This window comes from Mirounga angustirostris, unplaced genomic scaffold (genome assembly GCF_029215605.1).
Source record: "Mirounga angustirostris isolate CCGP_5_RB_7025 unplaced genomic scaffold, mMirAng1.0.hap1 SCAF_7, whole genome shotgun sequence".
NCBI lineage: Eukaryota > Metazoa > Chordata > Mammalia > Carnivora > Phocidae > Mirounga > Mirounga angustirostris.
In genome coordinates this window covers 90,435,280-90,453,738 of record NW_026991715.1, presented here as the reverse complement: position 1 = coordinate 90,453,738, position 18,459 = coordinate 90,435,280, and the positions used below count along the sequence as shown (strand labels likewise).

Sequence of the window (18,459 nt, the reverse complement as noted above, 5' to 3'; positions counted from 1 at the left end):
AAAGTTAAAAATGGATATAAGAGTAAAACTGGATGCAAAGGGGTGGACTATGCTGGTCATGTGCCTGTTGACTCATGGCTCCATCCCTCACCCTTCACCTGCTCTGCTCTGTATGACAGGGGGGTAACTCCTGACAATTCCATTTCCAAAGTTTCCTTGCCAAATGGTCCAGTTAGTTTCAGCTAATGGCAGTCAATGCTAGGCAAAAGGAGACTGAAAAGGATTGGTTAGAGAGGAAGAAGATGAAGAAAAGAATGTGTCATAGAGGCCAAGGGAGGAGCACGTGCAATTGATCCAATTCTCCAAATCTTTAAGTGTGAACTCTGGGCCTCATTCTTTTTAAAGGGACTTTTTAAAAGATTTTATCTATTTATTTATTTGTCAGAGAAAGAGAGAGAGCGAGAAAGCGAGCACAAGCAGGGTGAGCGGCACACAGAGGGGGAAGCGGGCTCCCCACTGAGCAGAGAGCCCCATGCTAGGGCCCTGGGATCATGACCTGAGCCACAGGCAGACGCTTAACTGAGCCACCCAGGCGTCTCTCTGGGCCTCATTCTTATACTAAGCACATCAGACTCCAAGATGACAAAGGCCTGGTCAACATCCTCAAGTGGAATGACAGTTTCAGGCAGAGACACGACCCAGGGTGACTGAACTCCAGCTGAGAGACAAGAGGATGATCACCCACTGTGTGTGTCAGGAGGCAGGAAAGGTAAGGTAAGGCCAAATTAGACCTCCAAGAGCCTTTAGCTCTCAAGGGATTAAGGTGCTCTCTTTTGAAATGACATAAAACTTACATGAATGCCAAGAATAAACCCCTTAAAAAAATTTTTTTTTCAATGTTCTGACTGCAAAGTTCTGGATAAACTCACTGGTGCTAATTTTTCTCTTTGGGAATCTTGCACCCCTGTCTCACCAGGGAGGTGATCCCTCAAGGAGTGAGCTGGCACCCTGGCCAGGTTTTGAACAGCATCTCTGCTAAGACCCCATTTAACCGTGTTAAATGGTGCAAGGAGGTCAAGCAAAATAAGAACTAAGATGTTACCAACGGATTTAACAAGGAAGCATTTGTTAGAGACCCGGGTGAAAGTTTCCTTGGATAGGTTGGGCGAAAAATAGGAAACGCACATTACCCAGAAGTAGGACTGCAGTGAAAAGGAGAGGTAGTAACCAGTGAGGGAGGACAGTTTCCTGAAACAAGAGAGATCTGAGCATTACCCGCAAATGACCAGAAAAGAACCCGGAGACGCTCCTGGTCAACAAGATGGCTTGGGGTTGCTTACAATAAAAACACCTATTCATTCTGCAGCCCCTCATGGAGTCCTCTTTTGAAGTACCTCAGGCTGTTTCTCCTGCTACACCTGGACACCTTGGCAGCCACTGGAAGTCGCGGAGGACTAGGTGATCAGGAGATCTAAACACGGACCCCTTATCCTGCCTGCTTCATTAGCACGCTCAGGACCCCAAGACAGCAGATCTCCTGGGGTCTGGGAAGCAGCCAAGGGAGGGTAGAGTACTAAAAGTCAGGGACCCGGGTTCCAGTTCTACCTCTGCCATTTCATAACCTGCCACCCCACAGCCGTGTGACTTGCCTCAATTTGTTCCCCGAGGTCCTGAGATGCCCAGGAAACATCGCTTGGGGTTTGAGTGCCGGCTGTACCAATGCACTACGGTGCGACCTGGGCCTCCGCTTTCCATTCTAGGAAACACTGTTTTACGGAGTAACCGAGAACACTGGTCAGTTATCCACTAGGCATACAGCAAGTGCTCGGGAGTTGCCAATATCACCGGCTCCCGTCCTGCCCAGGCACAGCCTCCAGCTCCCCACCGCACGTAGCAGCGGGAGAGGGAAGTCCCCGCGCTCCGGTCAGCGCCCCCACTCCCGCCGCCGAGGCTCGGGCCGCCTGTCGCGACAGCAACGGTGCATTGTGGGGCTTGTAGTGCGGGGCTGAGGTTGGGTGGGTGGGCGCGGCCGCCGCAGTCGCAGCGGGGCCATCTTCCGCGGGCCAGGTGGTTCGGCCTGTGCAGCCCGCACCCGTGCCCCTCGCCCGGCCCGATGGCTCCGCGGCCGCTGAGCCCCTTGGTGCTGGCGCTGGGTGGCGCCGCGGCCGTGCTGGGCTCAGTACTCTTCATCCTCTGGAAGGCCTACTTCGGGCGTGGACGGGAGCGGCGCTGGGACCGGGGCGAGGCCTGGTGGGGCGCGGAGCCTGCCCGCCTCCCTGAGTGGGACGAGTGGGACGTGAGTGCAGGGCCGGGGTCTGGGCCTCCGCACGTGCAGCTGAGGGGTGTGACACCCCGCGAGGGCAGAAGCACCTGGGTAGGGGACCTGGCGCCGCAGCCCGCAGGCCCCTGGCGAAAGGGCGCGCGGCAGCCGCGGGGCAGTCGTGAGTCCCAGAACTGAGGAATGGGTGGGCGTTTCGGGGGGTGTGTGGCACCGCCCTGCGCGGCCGCGAGACCCGGGCTTCCTCGTGGGCGCCGGAGCTCCGAGGGCGCGGCCCCGGAGCGATGTCGGGACCGCGCCGGGTCCAGCCCGCGCTCGCCCGGCGCCTGCGCAGTGCGCACGGCCCGCGGCCCGGGGCATGCCGGGAGAGGCCTCCAGCCCCGGGGCGGGTTGCGAATTTTTCCCCTGCGGTGGACCCTGCGACCCTGGGACGTGGGGATTGTCAGTCTAAGGAGGCTGAGGCTTCGCGAGGGGAAGAAATTTCACCGAGGTTACTCAGGAAAAGCCAGAAGAACGGGGTTTGAGATTCAGGAGTCCCGAGGCAGCGCTGGTCCCACTGCACCAGACCGTAACTGCCTGCCTGCCGGTTGACAGGTGGAGGGCGGGGATGGGCGCTTTGGTGTCTTCGGTCTTCCCTCGGGAAGGGTCCGGCGGGAGGGTGCCGGCCGCAACCTGACCTGTGCCCCACAGCCTGAAGAGGAGGAAGACGAAGAGCCAGTGCTGGAGGAGTTGGAGCAGCGCGAGGTGCTGGTGCTGGGGCTGGATGGCTCCGGGAAGAGCACGTTCCTGCGCGTGCTGTCCGGGAAGCCTCCGCTGGAAGGCCACATCCCCACCTGGGGCTTCAACTCTGTGCGGCTGCCCACCAAGGACTTCGAGGTGGACCTGCTAGAGAGTGAGCAGACCCCCTACACACACACCGTCTCCCCATCACCTCAGTTGGACCCAAGCCGGGGATCATTGCTTGGGGGTGGCTCCAGCATGTATATCTAAGCAGGACACGTCCCTCTGTGACATTCTTCCCCTGCCTCTCTGGGGCACAGGATATAGTCCAAGCTCTGTATTCTGACATGATGGGCCATTCATGATTGGGCAATCCCAGCTTGGTCACTGCCTGTCCCTCACCCCAACTGAAGCTCACATGCCTAATACTGAGATACCAAAAGCTAAAGTTACCTCTATGCCAAGCATCTGAGAGGCATTACTTAATAAAATCCTCCCAACAACTGGAAAAACTGGAAACAGTTATTACCCTTGTTACATACATGAGGAAAGGGAGGCCCAGCAAGTTAAATAATTTATCCTGGCTCACCCAGCTTGCCAGTCTGCTAATGCAGACTCTCTGGCTGGAGGCTCTCAGTGTTTTGTTTTAAGATTTTATTTATTTATTCATGAGAGAGAGAGAGAGGAAGAGGGAGAAGCAGGGTCCCCACTGAGCAGGGAGCCCAATGCGGGACTCCATCCCAGGACACCAGGATCATGACCTGAGCCAAAGGCAGACGCTTAACCAACTGAGCCACCCAGGTGCCCCTGGAGACTCTCAGTGTTAAGCACCATGTTACATTGCTTGTTTCTGAAGGGTACTTGCTGTTTTCTTTCTTCCATCCTGTGCTTGCACTGTTCCCTCAGTCTGGAAAGCCCTTCTTCCCTTAATAAACTGCTACACCTCCTTCAAGATTTAGGTCAGGAACATGTGGGTGGCTCAGTCTGTAGAGCATCTACTTGATCTCAGGGTCGTGAGTTCATGCCCCACTTTGGGTGTGAAGCCTACTAAAAAATAAAAAAATGAAGAATGACTCTCTTAAAAAAAAAGATTTAGGTCAAACATGATGATATCCCTGTGAAACCTTATCTGACTCCTAAGCTAGGTTAAGGGCTCTTCCTCTGAGCTGGTATTTGCCACATACCAGCCTATGTCCCTGACTAGGCATCTGGGGCACAGATGAGTCTGATCCAGCTTTGGCCCCTAGGGCCCAGCCTCAAGCAGGTACCTGGGAGAGCTTGTTGAGTGAGTGATAAGAGACGGTCTGGGCAGCCCCTGTCCTCAGGGGGATTCCAGGAGAGGTTGGCAGAGGGGCTATTGAGAGGACAGCAGTACTTAGCCACCTGTGTCCCAACTACAGACTTGATGGGAGAGATTAGTGGACTTCCTGCCAGCCAAAGGGCTCAGACAATAAAGACTGGTTAAGCACTAGGTGGTGGGATCAGACTCTGAGGGCCTGGTTATATCTTTCCTCCCTGATTGTGGCAAACATTGATATTCACCTGGAATTTGGTCCTTTAAACAAGATTTTCCCTGTCTCCCTTTCTTGTGCCAAGGATGCAAAAGGGTCAAGTGGGATTCTGCACTTGACTCCCACTCTGGCAGAGAGAGTACCCCCCAACCCCGAACCCTGGGAGAAGGGGTTTGGTGTTTTCATATTACCGAAGAGTCTGAGGTTTGATAGGGTCGCTCCTGGATTCAAACCCAGATCTCCCATTCAAGTCCTGGAACTGGAACTCTCCCTTCCCACGATACTCACTTGGCTATGGTCTACACCTAGAGCCCAGCCAAGATGAGCCCTTTGTGGATCTTTGATGACTCTTCCCTTCTCCCCCCTTCCCCCACTTTCTGTATCCTGTCCATTTTATTAGCTAGTTCTTTCAGCTTTATTTTCCAATAGATTGTGCATCTGTCCACTTCTCCCCATTTCCACCACTGCCTGTTTGGTCCGAACCACCATCATCTCAGGACTATAATAGCCTCCTTGCTGGTCTTCCTGTTTTCACTTCTGTCCCCTACTGTCAGCCAGCAGTGTCTTTCAGAAACCCATGTTACTCTTGCGTAAAACCTTTAAGGGGCTCCCCAATGGCCTCACTGTAGCCTGACAGCCCCTGTGTGGTCAAGCCCTGGCCGACCTCGTCGGCTGTGGCTTTTTCCCCTCTTCCGCTGGCACTGCCTTGGCCACACTGGCTGCCTTCTGTTTCTCAAACACATTGAGCTTGCTCTTCCCTCTGCTTGTAATGCTTTCCTCTGCCTCTTCCCTTAGCTAGCTCCTTCTCATTATCCCAGACTCAATTCCCATGCTGCCTCCTCAGGGAGACCTTCTCAGACCACCCAATCCAAAGCCACCCCAGTCGTTTTCACTTTTCTCTTTTATTTCCTTTCTGAAATGTGCTTACCTGCTATTGCTGTGTCTGTCTTGGTTACAGAGGGAGCTCCTTGAGATCAGGGCCCTGTCTGCCTTGCTCACCTCTGTATCCCCAGCACCCAGATCAGTGCTTGGCACCTAGTAAGCACTCAGTAAATATTTGTTGAGTGCCTGCTATGTGCCAGGCATTGTGCTGAGGGCTTTGGGGGGATCCAGATGTAAACAGCTCCTTAAAGAGCATAGAGTCCACAAGTGTCAGAAGTATACCAGAAACACTAGGATGCAGTGTGGCTAATGGGGACTGTGCAGAGGGACAAGAAGGCAACCCAGGTTGGGGTTACTACGTGGGTGGCCATGTAGTGCTAGGACTGAGTATGGTATTTGCAAGGAAAGAAAATGGGGTGACCAAACTGAACAGGAGACACTGAATGGAGAATGGCTGTGCATAGGCTGGTCAGGGAGTCCTGGCTTCTGACCACACCATCACTGTCCGGGGAGAAAGCTAGGAATTGGCAGGAAGTAGCCCAGGAAATGAGCACCTTGTATGCCAGTCTATGAAAGGTGTGTTGCGTATGGTACCTTTGGGTTTTGCTGCAACCTGTTAGTGGGTAAGTTCAGTGAGAGGGAGAACGCTGCTGCTCAAAGGTAGTGACTTGCCCAGGGAGCCCCAGCTGTCAGAGCCAGAGCTAAACCAGATTGGCTCCAGAACCTGTGGTCTTCCTTGCCCCTGGCTGGTGGAACCTTGGGAAGCTGGAAGTGGGGTGGTCTTGGGGCTATATGTAGAGAGCCAGGGCCCAGGGAGGCTCTGAGCTGGCCTCTGGCCTCTCTTCAGTCGGTGGCAGCCAGAACCTACGCTTCTACTGGAAGGAGTTTGTGAATGAAGTAGACGTGCTGGTGTTCATGGTGGACTCGGCTGACCGGCTGCGGCTGCCCTGGGCCCGGCAGGAACTGCACAAGCTGCTGGACAAGGACCCTGACCTACCTGTCGTTGTGGTGGCCAACAAGCAGGTGAGGGCCACGGGAGGCTGGCTTAGACCAGTTGGACTTGATCCACTGATCCCTGGGCAGGGGCAGGGAGCACAGGAGAGAGATTCAGGCCCAGGCCTGTGACCTGGAGCACTTGGCTGAGATGCTGTCCCTCACTCTTCTACCTGTGCGTTTTCCTCATCCCTTGAGCAGGTTGAAATAACAGTAATAAATAACATTTATAAGTGTGCTTATAGCGTGCCAGGCTAAGCACCTGACAATCATGACCTCACTTAAATCCTACAAAACCCCATGATAAGCCTTATTATTATCCCTCAGTGCCCAAAGTTAAGACTGGTGTGTGGCGAAGCCGGGACTTGAACTCAGATCTTCCTCAAAGATCCTGTTCTTAACCACACTATACTTCTCCTGGGCCTTTGGCCCAGCAACCCTCGGCATCACAGGCTCAAGGTGCCTTTCTCAATAAATACCAGGTAAAACCTTGTCACAGTACGGAGTTCTGTCATTTTTCCTGTGGCCTAGCCCATGTCTCTGAGAGCCATGGCACTTGTTTCCAACCTGACTGGGAGAAAAGCTATACGTCTTTGCCCCAGTTTCCCCTATCGGAAAATCCTTGACAATCATTTATAAATATGCCCTGGTCTGCCTGGGATGGTCCCCATTTATGCCTGTTGTTCTGGTATAATGATTAATAGTGCCCACTTTAAGTCTCAGAAGTGCCCTGGTTTAGATGGTGAATTACATCATCATTCTATTTATAAACTATAATAATGAGAATAAGTCTAAGTGCCTCTCACAATGCCTGGCTTATAGGAAGTGCTGTTTTCTCACCACAGTGGTTAATGGTGGTGTGAAAAGGGGTTGGTAACAAAGGAAAGTCAGAGATGAGGAAGAGAATTTCAACCAAGGGGCCCAGAGGCCACTTCTGGGAACTTAGGCCCCAGTGTTCTGCAGGATAGCCAAAGAACAATTCTTTGCATGGAGGACAGTGTGGGTGCTGGGAAACTGGGAGCTCTGTTCCAACTGGCTTCTCCGTCTCATCCCAGGACCTGAGTGAGTCCATGAGTATGGTGGAGCTGCAGGAGGAGCTGGGCCTGCAGGCTGTCGATAGCCAGCGGGAGGTTTTCCTCTTGGCAGCCAGCATCGCCCCTGCAGGACCCGGCTTTGAAGACCCCGGCACCGTGCATATCTGGAGACTGCTCTTGGAGCTTCTCTCCTAGGCTGCCCCCGCCGCCTCACTCGCCAGCCAACCCTGGAGACCCCAGTCCGGCCGCTCCTGCTTCCCGCTGCCAGCATGGGCCCGAGGCAGGAGCCACGTGGCAGCACATCCCTTCTCTCCGCCTGTCCTCCAGAGCGGGGCCTGGGCAAGGCCAGGAACCACACAGAAGCCTTCCTGGTGCTGTGGCCATGAGGCCGAAGTGGGGAGTCAGGTGAGGCTCACTCCAGGCTGGAAGTGGATCCAGCTTCTCCCATGGAAGGCACCCTCCTTCTCTGGTGTGCGCAGTGAGGTGCTCAGCGGGCTCAGTTCTCCCCTCTGCCGGTCCCGGTGATTGAGAACTGGGGTCGTGTCAGAAGTACTGCGGGAACCGGTCCCTCCCGGTGACCTCCCGCCCCTCTCATGCAGGCCGGTTCTGGGCAGTACACAGTCAGCCTTGGCTCCAAGGCCCAAAGTGTCCTGCAGCCCCAGCTCCACCCAGCTGGCTCGAGGCCCTGGGACCATCACTTTAAAGGGGTGATTTCCATGTTTTTTTCTAATTTGGAGATAGAGTTTCCAGCCATAAAGGTAAGAAGGGCTAGGACGAACCTGGAGATCCTAGCAGGGAGTTTTCTGAAACCTCCCTGCTTCTGCAAGCCAAGGCCTGCCCGCTAGACGATGGCATCAAGCGGTATTCACCCCTCGCCAGAAAAACGAAAGGCTTTTCTCCCCCACACGTGGAGACAGAAGCTGCTGCTCTTGCATTAACTGTGCCAATGCCCATGTTTCCAGAAGTCGGGAAGGAGCCTATGTGCCTGGGGAGAAGACTGTCAACTGGAGCTGGGTGTTGGCCTCAGAACTGCGTTTTATTTATTTATTTATTTATACAAGGAACAGACCAAAGTTTCAGGTTCTGTGTCTAGGTGCTGTTATCAAAACCCCAGATGACTGTCATGGAAAATCTGTGTCTTTGATGAAAATAGCTGGGATTGTGAGACATGTGATAACCTGCACATATCAGTGGAGACAAAGCTCTAGCTCTCCCCCATCATTTACAGCTATAATCGGTATCTTACTTTACGTTGATCCACATGAAACTTAAACTCCACCACTTGGCCCAGTACGTCAAAAGGACACAACCCCCTTCTGTGTAGATGGTGAGTCTAGGAGAGGAGATTTCAATCATGTAAATCCAGGTAAAAAGAAATGGGAATTAGCAGATCAGTCAACAGGGTACCTGAGGCTTTGGTTACCGCAGCCTTTCTGGACCTGCTGATTCCCCAACTAAAAGTTGGACAGAATTTCTCTTCTCTCCAGTGCACACTCCATGATTCTGTTTCTGGTGATCAGCTAGTTTATCTATATATTGACACTTCTCTTTAGTACGGGCAAAGGAAGGAGCCTTTTGTCAGCCAGGGGCCATTGAGTAATCAATAGCCACAGAGGGACTTCTTTTGAGGAGATATCCAACTCAGTTTGCTTTTTAATTGAAAATAGAGATGATGTGCCTTCATTTCACTTGACATTGACTCAGTGTGCCTCAGTTCCATGCTGTGGCCTACGTGAGAAGAGGCACAGGGAGGGAAGGTGGGTGGTATGCTCCGGAAGTTCAGAAGTGTGACTGTAGTTAGTGGCCTGCTGTGCTCTTGGGCTGTGGGTGTATCAACAGAATCACTGTTCTTTGAAATTCTGATTAACTTCCTGCCGAAGAAAGATTTGTCTGCTTTTATTTTAAATATTTAAGGAATGACTTGGCTTTTAGAGTAGCCTTTGAAATTTTGCAGACAGCTTTTCATTTTGACATTGAAAGATTGTGAAACTTTACTTCTTTGTTCTGTAAACCCCACCTTGTTCTCCAGTGCTTGACATTTACCTCTGGAACCAGCATTGTTGTAGGGCACCCTTTTCTAGTTAAGATCTGCCTTTGGTCTAATGAGTATCATTATGTAATACAAGTTTCAAAGTCCCCAGTGAGGGGAGTGAACTTGAATAGTTTTACAATAACTATACCTATTTGAGCAACTTCTGAAGACCACTCCCAGAACTGACAGGTCCCAGTGGTACACCAGAAGACGCACACCACTAGGGGGCGGTGCTGAAGGTCCAGAGTACCACCCCTCTGATGCTTGTGCAGAATACAGATCATCTCTTGACCTGCGGGTGTGCCTCATCACATCTGTGGCTGACCACTGTGCTCTACTGGGACTGCTGGCCTGTCCTCCAGGTAGAGCGCCAAACAGCGCTCATCCGCTCTAGTTTCTGCCAGGACTAGACTGGGCAAAGTAGAGCAACAGGCCTCTCTTGTGAACAGTCGTATGCCTGGCCTGTGGCGCTCTTACCCAGTTGCTCCTGAGCATGACTTTCTGATTCACCAGCCCAGATCACCTGCTCCTGGGAACCAGCCATTATCTGGAGTTCATCTCAAAGTGAGTTTTCTGAGCTGGCCTGGGTAACACTGCCCCCACAAGACTGCCCCAACACTACAGCTCCCAAATTAGCTGAACATGGGATAGGGGTTAGATGTCAGCCCCTCTCCTTTTCTAATGAAGGCAACTGGAAGGCAGGCTCCTGATCTGAGAGAGCAGGTGGGCACGCCACGTCGAAGGGAAGCTTCTGCTTCTGCTTGCCTGTTGAACCGATGCCTGATCATTCACCCTGGCACTGACGGCTTCTGGTCTTAAGAATTACTTAATGCAGTGTGGCTTCTGATTTTCCATTCTCTCACCTGCTGTCAACCCTCTGAGGAGAGGCCAACTTGGCCCAAAGCTTGGTCATGTGGATGGTCTAAGCAAGAAGGCTCCCAACCAACCAACTTGACTGGCTGCTAATCCCAAGGAGCCTCCTCGGGTACCTCTTGGTACCTCTTGCACTGACACACTGGTATCCAGCCATAAGGACGGGGGTGGGTGGTGAAATCAGTCTATCACAGCGCTCCCAGTCCTCCACAGAGAGGTACTGATGAAAATCTGAGGACTCTTGCCTGTCTGGCTGAATGAAACACTAGATTCTGCAAAAAATGTTCCCACCCGTCTTGGGAAAACATTTTGTTCTTATGCTTCATAGCAACTGCCAGCACTTTGAACTAGCTGCTGAAGCTCACGTGTGGTTCCGGCCCACACCTCAGACCTGGAATAGTCTGAGCCGTCTTTCTGTCACATCTGTTGGCTCACACAGCTTCAGTCCTTTCTAGTAGCTATGAAAAGAACCTCCAACTTTTCCTCATTTGCTGCCTGTGTGAGGTGGGACCATGAGGGGAGAATTCCCATCAGAGATCTGGAAGTAAAGAGGCCTTGCTGTCCCAGCCCAAGCCCGACAAATCCAGACCCACAGGGTTGCCAAGGACAGACCACATAAGGGAGAGCCAGTGGCTGTTTGAGGCACACAATAAATGCCCAAAACTTGGATATGGTTTCATTTGAATTCTGATTTTGAGGAGTATATGCTGGGTGCTCACAGTTCTCTAGTGAGGGGCAGGTATGGAAGGTGATCCCAGAATACTTCCAGGGACACAATCATTTGTCAACAGCAAATCCCAGTCCTCTGGCCCTTCAGCCCACATGGAAATGCTAAGGAACTTGGGCTTTGGCCTAACTTCGTACCTCTTGGGAAGTATCCAAACCTGGCTGCCATTCCTTGGGAGTTCTAGCTGACAGGACCGGAAGTCAGGATGGAGCATTCCCCCAGCACCTGCCTTGGGCTCAGCTCTGGATTCCCAGGGAAGGTGCCTGCACTCAAGCCCAGTCTGGCAGGGGATGTCCAGCAGATTACAAGGCAGTTATGACTGGTATGTATTGCTACAGGAAGTCTGGGACGTAGGGATGACAGGAGACTTACACAGCCCAAGGATGGGGGACAGTGGCAGGAAAAGCTTCCCAAAATTGGCACCTGAATTGGGTAAAAAAACAAGGGGACAGCTGTCAAGGCCTGAATTTGGAATACTATGGAGGACGTTACGAGGCCAAATAAAAACCCTCATGAGTGGGGTGCCTGGCTGGCTGTCTGGAGAGCATGTAACTCTTGATCTCACGGTCATGAGTTCAAGCCCCACATTGGGCATGGAGCCTACTTGAAAGAAAAAGAAGTCCCCAGCTTCAGACTAAATTCCAAAGGCTGTGTGCACGCTGCTTACAAGGGCCAGTCACTGCTGGGGGCTAAGCCAGCTGGGTCCCATAGGAGGGGTTTCTGGGACCCTGTCCGTTTCCAGCCTGCCCTGAGAGTATGGGACTGATGGGCTGCCTTCAAGAGCTGTAGGGAAGGAGAGAGAGTGAAAGTCCAGGCTTAGCCGTTGGACTAACTTCAAACGTCATACTGGCCTCTCAAGCCTGTTTCCTTACCTGTAAAACAATAAAGCCACATACCTCACAGGGTTTTATGTGAAATGATCTATGTAAAAATACCAAGTCCTTTTTAAGAGCAGTAAGAACCAGATGTGAGGGGCCCTTCTAGGGGGAGCATTAGGAATGAGAGGGGTTTTGTATTATAATAGCTGAAGATAAAGTATCAAAAGCAGAAAATGCCCGGTGCCCACCCCACAATGTGCCTGTGACCCTGCTATGTGAGTCATCACCCCACATCACCAAACTAGGTAGGCCTGCCCCAGAGAATGGCCAGTGTGGCACACAGTCGAGGGCTATTCAGCAGTCCAACAGTCTCAGCAGATTTGGGGGCCTCGGGTTCCTTTCAGGGCAAGCAATCTGAAGACGAGCAGTGAAGGCCAGTCACAAGGAGGCAGCAGTACAGCTACTTACCCTCTGGCCCTCGAGCCAGTCTACTCGCCTCCGGCCTGGGAGGGGGGCTAGTGTTGGTGCGACAGACCCCTCCCAAGCAGCGCAGCGTTAGCAGCAGGCTTCTGTACAAGGCTTAATGCCGGGCAGGAAACCAAGGCAGAGCAATGGAACCAGAACACGGGACAAGAGGAGGGAGGCCACACCTAAGAGGGTGTGGGAATGTGGCACGTAAGGGGCAGGATGTCCTCTCTGCCCCGGCTCAGTGGGTTTTCACAGGGGCAGTCCCAGGGCTTGGCTGCAAGGGGAACACACAACCACCAGAGCAGTAAAATAGTCTTGTTTTATTATGTACAGATATATGTAAACAAACCACCCACTCTGAAAACAGTAGGTTCTGGCTTTTCTCAGGGCCCTCAGAAGCCTCGTGGAGACAGTCCCTTCCCCAGAAAGGGGAGTGTGAGTGTGTGCGCAACCTTCTGATTCCATGGGGTTTGGCCAGCCCCATCTGGCCACATGCCCCTCCTTGCCTTAAGGAGCTTCTCTGGTCCAGGAGGAGACCTCAGCCTGAGGCAGGTATAGTCAATCATTCAACCTCCATCTTATTCTTCTGCAAAGAATCAATGAAAGTTTGCCACTCCGCTGGGTAAAAACGCTTATAGACGTTGATCTTATTCCGAATCTGTTTCGGGGTATCTTGATAGTAATTCTTCTCATCCCGGGCCATAGCCTAAGAAGGGAGAAAGGCCACTTGAGGAGGGCTAGACAGAGGCAAAGGTTCAAGTCCCAGTACTGCCTGAGTTGGGCAAACCACTTCATGTCCCTGAAGTCCAGGTTCCTCACCTCAGGCAAGAGACAAGCGGATCAAACCCCAAATGGTCGAGGGTGCCTTCCCAACAGACCCAAGTGGTTCTTCCTGCCAGGCCCGAACCACTCACCTTATAGTCTTCCCCATGATTCTCCACCATGTAGCGCACATAGTCAATGAGGTCTCGAGACAGCGTGTTTCCTTTCTTTTCTGGAAGGCTAGCTTCTGCCTCCAGGTCTGGGGTGAGAAAAACCAGGACACAGAAAATGAGTTTTTGCCTTCTGCACTTTCTGAGTTGCCCAGTCATCCTTTTACCCCATCCCAAACCATGGCCATCAGATGGGCTCTGCCTCTCCATCCCCAAATGCAGTGCTCTTCAGTCCCTGGAGTCCCAGGCCATGACACAATCACCTATGGGTGTGGCAACTACCTAAAAGGTAAGTCATCTCTCTTTGGGTCTCAGCTGGGTAAAGTGTAGGCACCAAACTACTAACCTCTACTTAGTACCGGGTCCTGGGGACAGAGATGAAGATACACTGCCTACCATAGGTCGGGACTCCCTTCCATCTCTCTAGAACTCCCTGACGGGGTGCCTGGGTGGCTCAGTCAGTTAAGCGGCTGCCTTCGGCTCAGGTCATGATCTTGGGTCCTGGGATCGAGCCCCATGTCTGGCTCCCTGCTCAGTGGAGAGCCTGCTTCTCCCTCTCCCTCTGCCTGTCACTCTGCCTACTTGTGCTCTCTATCTGTCGAATAAATAAATAAAATCTTTAAAAAAATAAAAAAATAAAATAAAACTCCCTGAGAATTTCTTTTCTTGAAATGTTACAATAACGTGAAATGGAAAGGTATGAATGAGAACAAATGCTACAGGAACCAGGGCCTGAGGCTGGGCCCCAGTGCCTCACTGCTCCAGGTGAGGGCAAAAGCGAAGCTGTGGAGCCAATCATGGCTTCACTGTTAAAATAGCTAGGGGCGCCTGGGTGGCTCAGTCGGTTAGACATCCAACTCTTGGTTTCGGCTCAGGTCATGATCTCATGGGTCATGAGATAGAGCCCCGTGTCGGAATCCGCGCTGAGCGTGAAGTCTGCTTGTCCTTCTCCCTCTGCTCCTCCCCCCACTCTCGCTCTCTCCCTCGCTCTCTGAATAAATAAATCTTTAAAATTAATTAAATTAAATAGCTAGGCAAATACTCCCCATTTCTCAACTAGGAGAAAAACAACTCATGGAAACAAGGTGGTCAAATGTTATCTAGGGGTTAAGTGCTAAATTGCTTATAGTCAAAATTATCTTTGACTTGGTTGCCAGGGGCTGGGGGTGGGGAGGTAGGGAAATGGGGAGTTGTTTAATGGGTAGAGTTCCACTTTTGAAGATGAAAAAGTTCTGGACATCTAATGCATGACAACATAAACATACTTAGCACTACTGAGCTATATAGTTAAAAATGATTAAGATGATAAACTTTATGTGGTATGTGTTTTACCACGAATTTTAAAAATTCTTTAAAGAATGAGAAAGTTTTAAAATTTGACAATAAGTACACCTTACTTTATTTATGCAATCCTGTGTAGTAATTCTTATGAGAATCACTGATAGGAACTCAAGGAATTCTCTATCAAATGTCTGGCCATTTAAAACCCTTTTAACTTCAGGAGAACCATTAAACATCTTGGACAGGTAAGAGGAAGATGGGTGGGGAATTTCGGAGTATTCCTGCTTTCCTGCAGAATTTACTCTGCTCTGTTTTAATATTCAGTCTCTATAGCATTAATATACATGAAATTGATTTGTCACTGAAAAGATTACATGAGATGGTGGAATCTCTATAAAAATCTGTTCATCCTTAAATTCATGACAAGCTGAACACGTGCTTGAGACTCACTGGTTTCATTTCTATCCTCTCAAGCCCCTGGCTGCATCCTCCCTGAACATCTCTGACCTTACTTCACACGTGTGAGTTTAGTAAGTAGACTGAAAATGTCCCAGTCATAGACACAGTCTTAACTTTGTGAGCCCCAGACCAGCTCCCTTCTTCCCTCTGAGGCTGTTCTTTTTCCATCTGTAAAATGAAGACATCTGAGGGCCCTTTCTAGCCCTGACTGTGCAGGATGGTGACCTAGAGGAATGTGGCCAGCACCCACCATTTAGCACATAGGGCTTCCGTACAAGCTCCTTAGGCCTCTCCTCTACGTCCACCTCCATGGCCTTTACCTGCAGAGAACAGAGCATATGAGACCAGTAGACAAAGGAAGGATCCTGGATGAGGGAAAATTCTAGAGGGTCCTGCCCATCCCAACACAACTGCATTACCCATGAGAATCTCTACACATATGCAGGCAGGAATAGATGACAGAGAGAACCAATGCCCCGGAGGCTTTACAGTTTCCAAAAGGGACTCAAGGAAGCAATTCATCTTTCTGTGCCTATCTATAAAGTGGGCATAATACTCCTTGCTTACCTCACCCCATGTGTGCTAATCAAGTGAAACAATGCCCATGAAAGCTTTTCATAGTTTACAATGAGGAGATATCAGATATCTTCTCTACGAAAAGGAGCAACCTGACAGTGTTTGGCTATAGCTTCACATTGGATCAAGAAACAGTAGTGCCATTTTCCTCTGGCATGAAGGGATAAAAAGAAACTTGTCTAAAAGCAATGGGACAGGGGTGCCTGGGTGGCTCAGTGGCTCAGTGAGTTAAGCATCTGCCTTCAGCCCAGGTCATGATCTCAGGGTCCTGGGATCGAGCCCCGTGTCAGGCTCCCTACTCAGCAGGGAGTCTGCTTCTCTGTCTGCCCTGCCCCCCCCCAAAAAATAAATAAAATCTTAGTCCATTCATTAAGTTAACTATTGAGCACTAGTCACATCCTAAGCACCACTGGACAAAACACAAAATCCTTGTCCCCAAGGAGATTACGTTGAGGAAAAGAGGCACAGACATTAAACAGATAAATATATAAAATACCACCAAGTATTTACAAGTGCTATGAATTAAAGCAGGGAAGAAATTACTGAGTTAAAAAAGTCCTATTTTTGAAAGCCTGGTGCAGAAAAAGACTTATTTGGGAGAAACTAAGGAAGCCTCAGACCAAGGATAACTAGATGACAGGGAAAGGTGTAAGGAAGAGTAAGTAAAAATTCCAAACTCTGGGGAGTCCTTATTAGGAGAGTTAAGGGCAGAAAAAGATAAATTCTGGGAAATACTACTGAGATGCCAAGGGACCCAAACAGGTTAATTTCGGAGGGAGGAAAAAAATGAGTGGAGAAGAAAAGGGGGGAGCCCCAGTCCAGGTTCACTGTGTGCTGGGGAGTAGGAGGGTGGTGGTAAAGAGCCTTTCAACCACAGTCAGTGCTGGCTGCCGGAGTTGGCTGTGGGAAGGTCGCAAACCCAGGAAAAGCGTGAGCGTGGCAACGGACACGAAGAAGTTATGAAACCCAGCTAAGTATGGTGGGAAACAGGGGTCAAGGGCCGGGACCCTACCCTGTCAGTACCTTTCTCTTACGGAGGGGCACCGCCTTGTTGGGGTCCATAGCCAACCCCATCTCGGCCAGATTCTGCCGCACGGATCTGGCATGGTCCCAGGCATGTCGGATGTGGGAACTACAGGCAAAGAGAGAGAGAGAGATCGCGGAACCGTCATCTCGCCGGCCGTCCCAGCCGAGGTCCCCTGCCTCCTAAACCCTGGTCCCCTCACCACTCGATCCGTGGCGCTGCTTTCCGTCTAGCATTCCGGTTCAGACGCTTCCGGTTAACATTGTAACCGAACTTCTGTCTCCTGGTCTTCCCCTTGGCCTTGGGCATTGTCCTGACCACCGAACTGGCAACCTATAACTGGGGTGGCTCGCACTCGCAGCACCTCGTGTCGCAGACCACGTCCGGCGGATGCGCGCGAGGGCTTTGCAGGCTTTTTTGGGAAATGTAGTCCTCCCTAGAGCGACATCAGGCCGATTACCACGATTCCCAGAGTGCAATGAGCGGTTGGCGCCTGCGTACAAGCTCAGCAAATTCCTTTTCCCCCTCCCCTTCCATGACCTCATCAGGAGGCGGAGCTTAGCGTCCGTATTTTCTCCCAAAGCAGTTGCCGGGAGCATGGCGGCTCCTGGTCCTGTGGCTCCCGGGGCACCCTTTGAACCATCACAGCCCCCAGTCATTGAGGGCTTTAGCCCCAGTATCTACAGCACTCAAGAAAGCTTCAAGGAAAAATTTCTTCGCAAGACCCGGGAGAACCCAATGGTACCCATAGGTAAGCAGGTGCTGCAGGAACTGTAGACGGATAGGGTAGTGAGGTCTGACGGAATGAATTAGGGAAGGCCTGGGAAAGCGAAGGGGGACGGGAGTGAGAGCGGACCGGAGCTGTGGCGATGGGGCCGGGCGGTGAGAGGTGATCCTGATTGGAGCGGGAGCTGGGCGGGATTGGGGGGCTGAGATGGGGCGAGCCCTGTAACTGGGAGGACCCTACCTCGACCAGACCCACCCACTAGGCTCTACCCCCTTACCCTCAGCAGTAGTTCGGAGCTCTGGACTCTGAGTACGGGAGGCCCACAGCGGGGAGGGGCCTCCGGGGCCGGAACGTGCCACTCCCCACTTACTTTGTCCCCTCCTCAGGCTGCCTGAGCACGGCGGCCGCCCTAACCTACGGCCTCTACTGCTTCCACCGGGGTCAGAGCCACCGCTCTCAGCTCATGATGCGCACCCGGATCGCTGCCCAGGGCTTCACGGTCGCAGCCGTTTTGCTGGGTCTGGCTGCATCTGCTATGAAGTCGCGATCCTGAGTCCGAGACCTGGCCGTGAAAGTTACACAGAGACCATTCCCAGCCCCAGGAGCAACCACCGGTTCCGCTACCTGACTTATTCCCACGACTCCCCTGACAAGCCCCTGTATCAGCGGGGGAGGAAGTGGCCAATTGTGTAACTGACAGGTGTTTTTTCAGGAATCTGATTCGGTTCAGTTTGGGTGTTGCATAGTTCTATTTGTGCCCCACTTTCTTCCTACTTAATAAACTGATCCACTTGTAGTTTGGTGAATTCATTCTCAGTCTAGCCCCCCAGGGTTTTTGGTCTTTGGTTTTAGGAGGAGGTTGTCTAAAGACTGTAGGGGCCCCTAGAAATCTTAAGAGTCTAATGATTCCCAAACTTTTCTGCCAACAATCACCTGGGGAACTTGTTAAAAGTAGAGATTCCATAGAGTGGTGCTATTTGAAAAAAACTGATCTTTCCAACAATTTTCAAACTTTCAACAGGAAAACCTTCCTTGAGATGAGGCCGGCCATGGCCCTGTCGGAGGCAGGGGGGCTCTGCCCCTCCACTTTGCTTCTGCTCCTCACCCCACTCCCACCTCCTGAGAGCATCTAGGGCTCCACTGATGTAGACCATCTCTGCTTGGTTCTTGATGCATCTTACGGA

At 51.6% G+C, this 18,459-nt stretch overlaps 3 protein-coding genes across 4 annotated transcripts; 2 read left to right on the top strand and 1 right to left on the bottom strand.

Moving 5' to 3' along the window:
- The first annotated feature begins 1,953 nt into the window (after positions 1-1,953).
- On the top strand, positions 1,954-10,930 carry ARL10 (ADP ribosylation factor like GTPase 10). Of its 2 annotated transcripts, none has more exons than XM_045900764.3 (4): positions 1,954-2,236; positions 2,909-3,110; positions 6,179-6,354; positions 6,652-7,341. In XM_045900764.3, exons 1-4 carry the CDS (start codon positions 2,054-2,056, stop codon positions 6,691-6,693), a joined length of 603 nt encoding a protein of 200 aa, XP_045756720.1. In that variant the 5' UTR covers positions 1,954-2,053; the 3' UTR covers positions 6,694-7,341. The 2 variants fall into 2 exon arrangements, with proteins under 2 accessions (XP_045756720.1, XP_045756717.1); XM_045900761.3 differs by lacking the exon at positions 6,652-7,341 and adding an exon at positions 7,380-10,930 and having other exon boundaries at positions 1,955-2,236.
- A 1,651-nt stretch (positions 10,931-12,581) lies between these two features.
- NOP16 (NOP16 nucleolar protein) lies at positions 12,582-16,892 on the bottom strand. Its single transcript, XM_045900794.2, has 5 exons — positions 16,751-16,892; positions 16,548-16,656; positions 15,199-15,268; positions 13,191-13,297; positions 12,582-12,982 (listed from the first exon to the last, which is right to left on the bottom strand). Exons 1-5 carry the CDS (start codon positions 16,855-16,857, stop codon positions 12,839-12,841), a joined length of 537 nt encoding a protein of 178 aa, XP_045756750.1. The 5' UTR covers positions 16,858-16,892; the 3' UTR covers positions 12,582-12,838.
- A 46-nt stretch (positions 16,893-16,938) lies between these two features.
- HIGD2A (HIG1 hypoxia inducible domain family member 2A) lies at positions 16,939-18,071 on the top strand. The gene is made up of 2 exons (XM_045900806.3): positions 16,939-17,299; positions 17,662-18,071. Exons 1-2 carry the CDS (start codon positions 16,939-16,941, stop codon positions 17,826-17,828), a joined length of 528 nt encoding a protein of 175 aa, XP_045756762.2. The 3' UTR covers positions 17,829-18,071.
- Positions 18,072-18,459: the final 388 nt, after the last annotated feature.

Excerpts from the sequence above, each read along its gene's own strand:
- ARL10 (XM_045900761.3), top strand. The coding sequence starts at position 2,054 with ATGGCTCCGCGGCCGCTGAGCCCCTTGGTGCTGGCGCTGGGTGGCGCC. Across the intron at positions 2,237-2,908 it reads CTGAGTGGGACGAGTGGGAC|CCTGAAGAGGAGGAAGACGA; the intron begins GTGAGTGCAGGG and ends TGTGCCCCACAG. Across the intron at positions 6,355-7,379 it reads TTGTGGTGGCCAACAAGCAG|GACCTGAGTGAGTCCATGAG; the intron begins GTGAGGGCCACG and ends GTCTCATCCCAG.
- NOP16 (XM_045900794.2), bottom strand. The coding sequence starts at position 16,857 with ATGCCCAAGGCCAAGGGGAAGACCAGGAGACAGAAGTTCGGTTACAAT. Across the intron at positions 16,657-16,750 it reads GCAGCGCCACGGATCGAGTG|TTCCCACATCCGACATGCCT; the intron begins GTGAGGGGACCA and ends CTTTGCCTGTAG. Across the intron at positions 15,269-16,547 it reads TGCCCCTCCGTAAGAGAAAG|GTAAAGGCCATGGAGGTGGA; the intron begins GTACTGACAGGG and ends TGTTCTCTGCAG.
- HIGD2A (XM_045900806.3), top strand. The coding sequence starts at position 16,939 with ATGCGCGCGAGGGCTTTGCAGGCTTTTTTGGGAAATGTAGTCCTCCCT. Across the intron at positions 17,300-17,661 it reads GAACCCAATGGTACCCATAG|GCTGCCTGAGCACGGCGGCC; the intron begins GTAAGCAGGTGC and ends TCCCCTCCTCAG.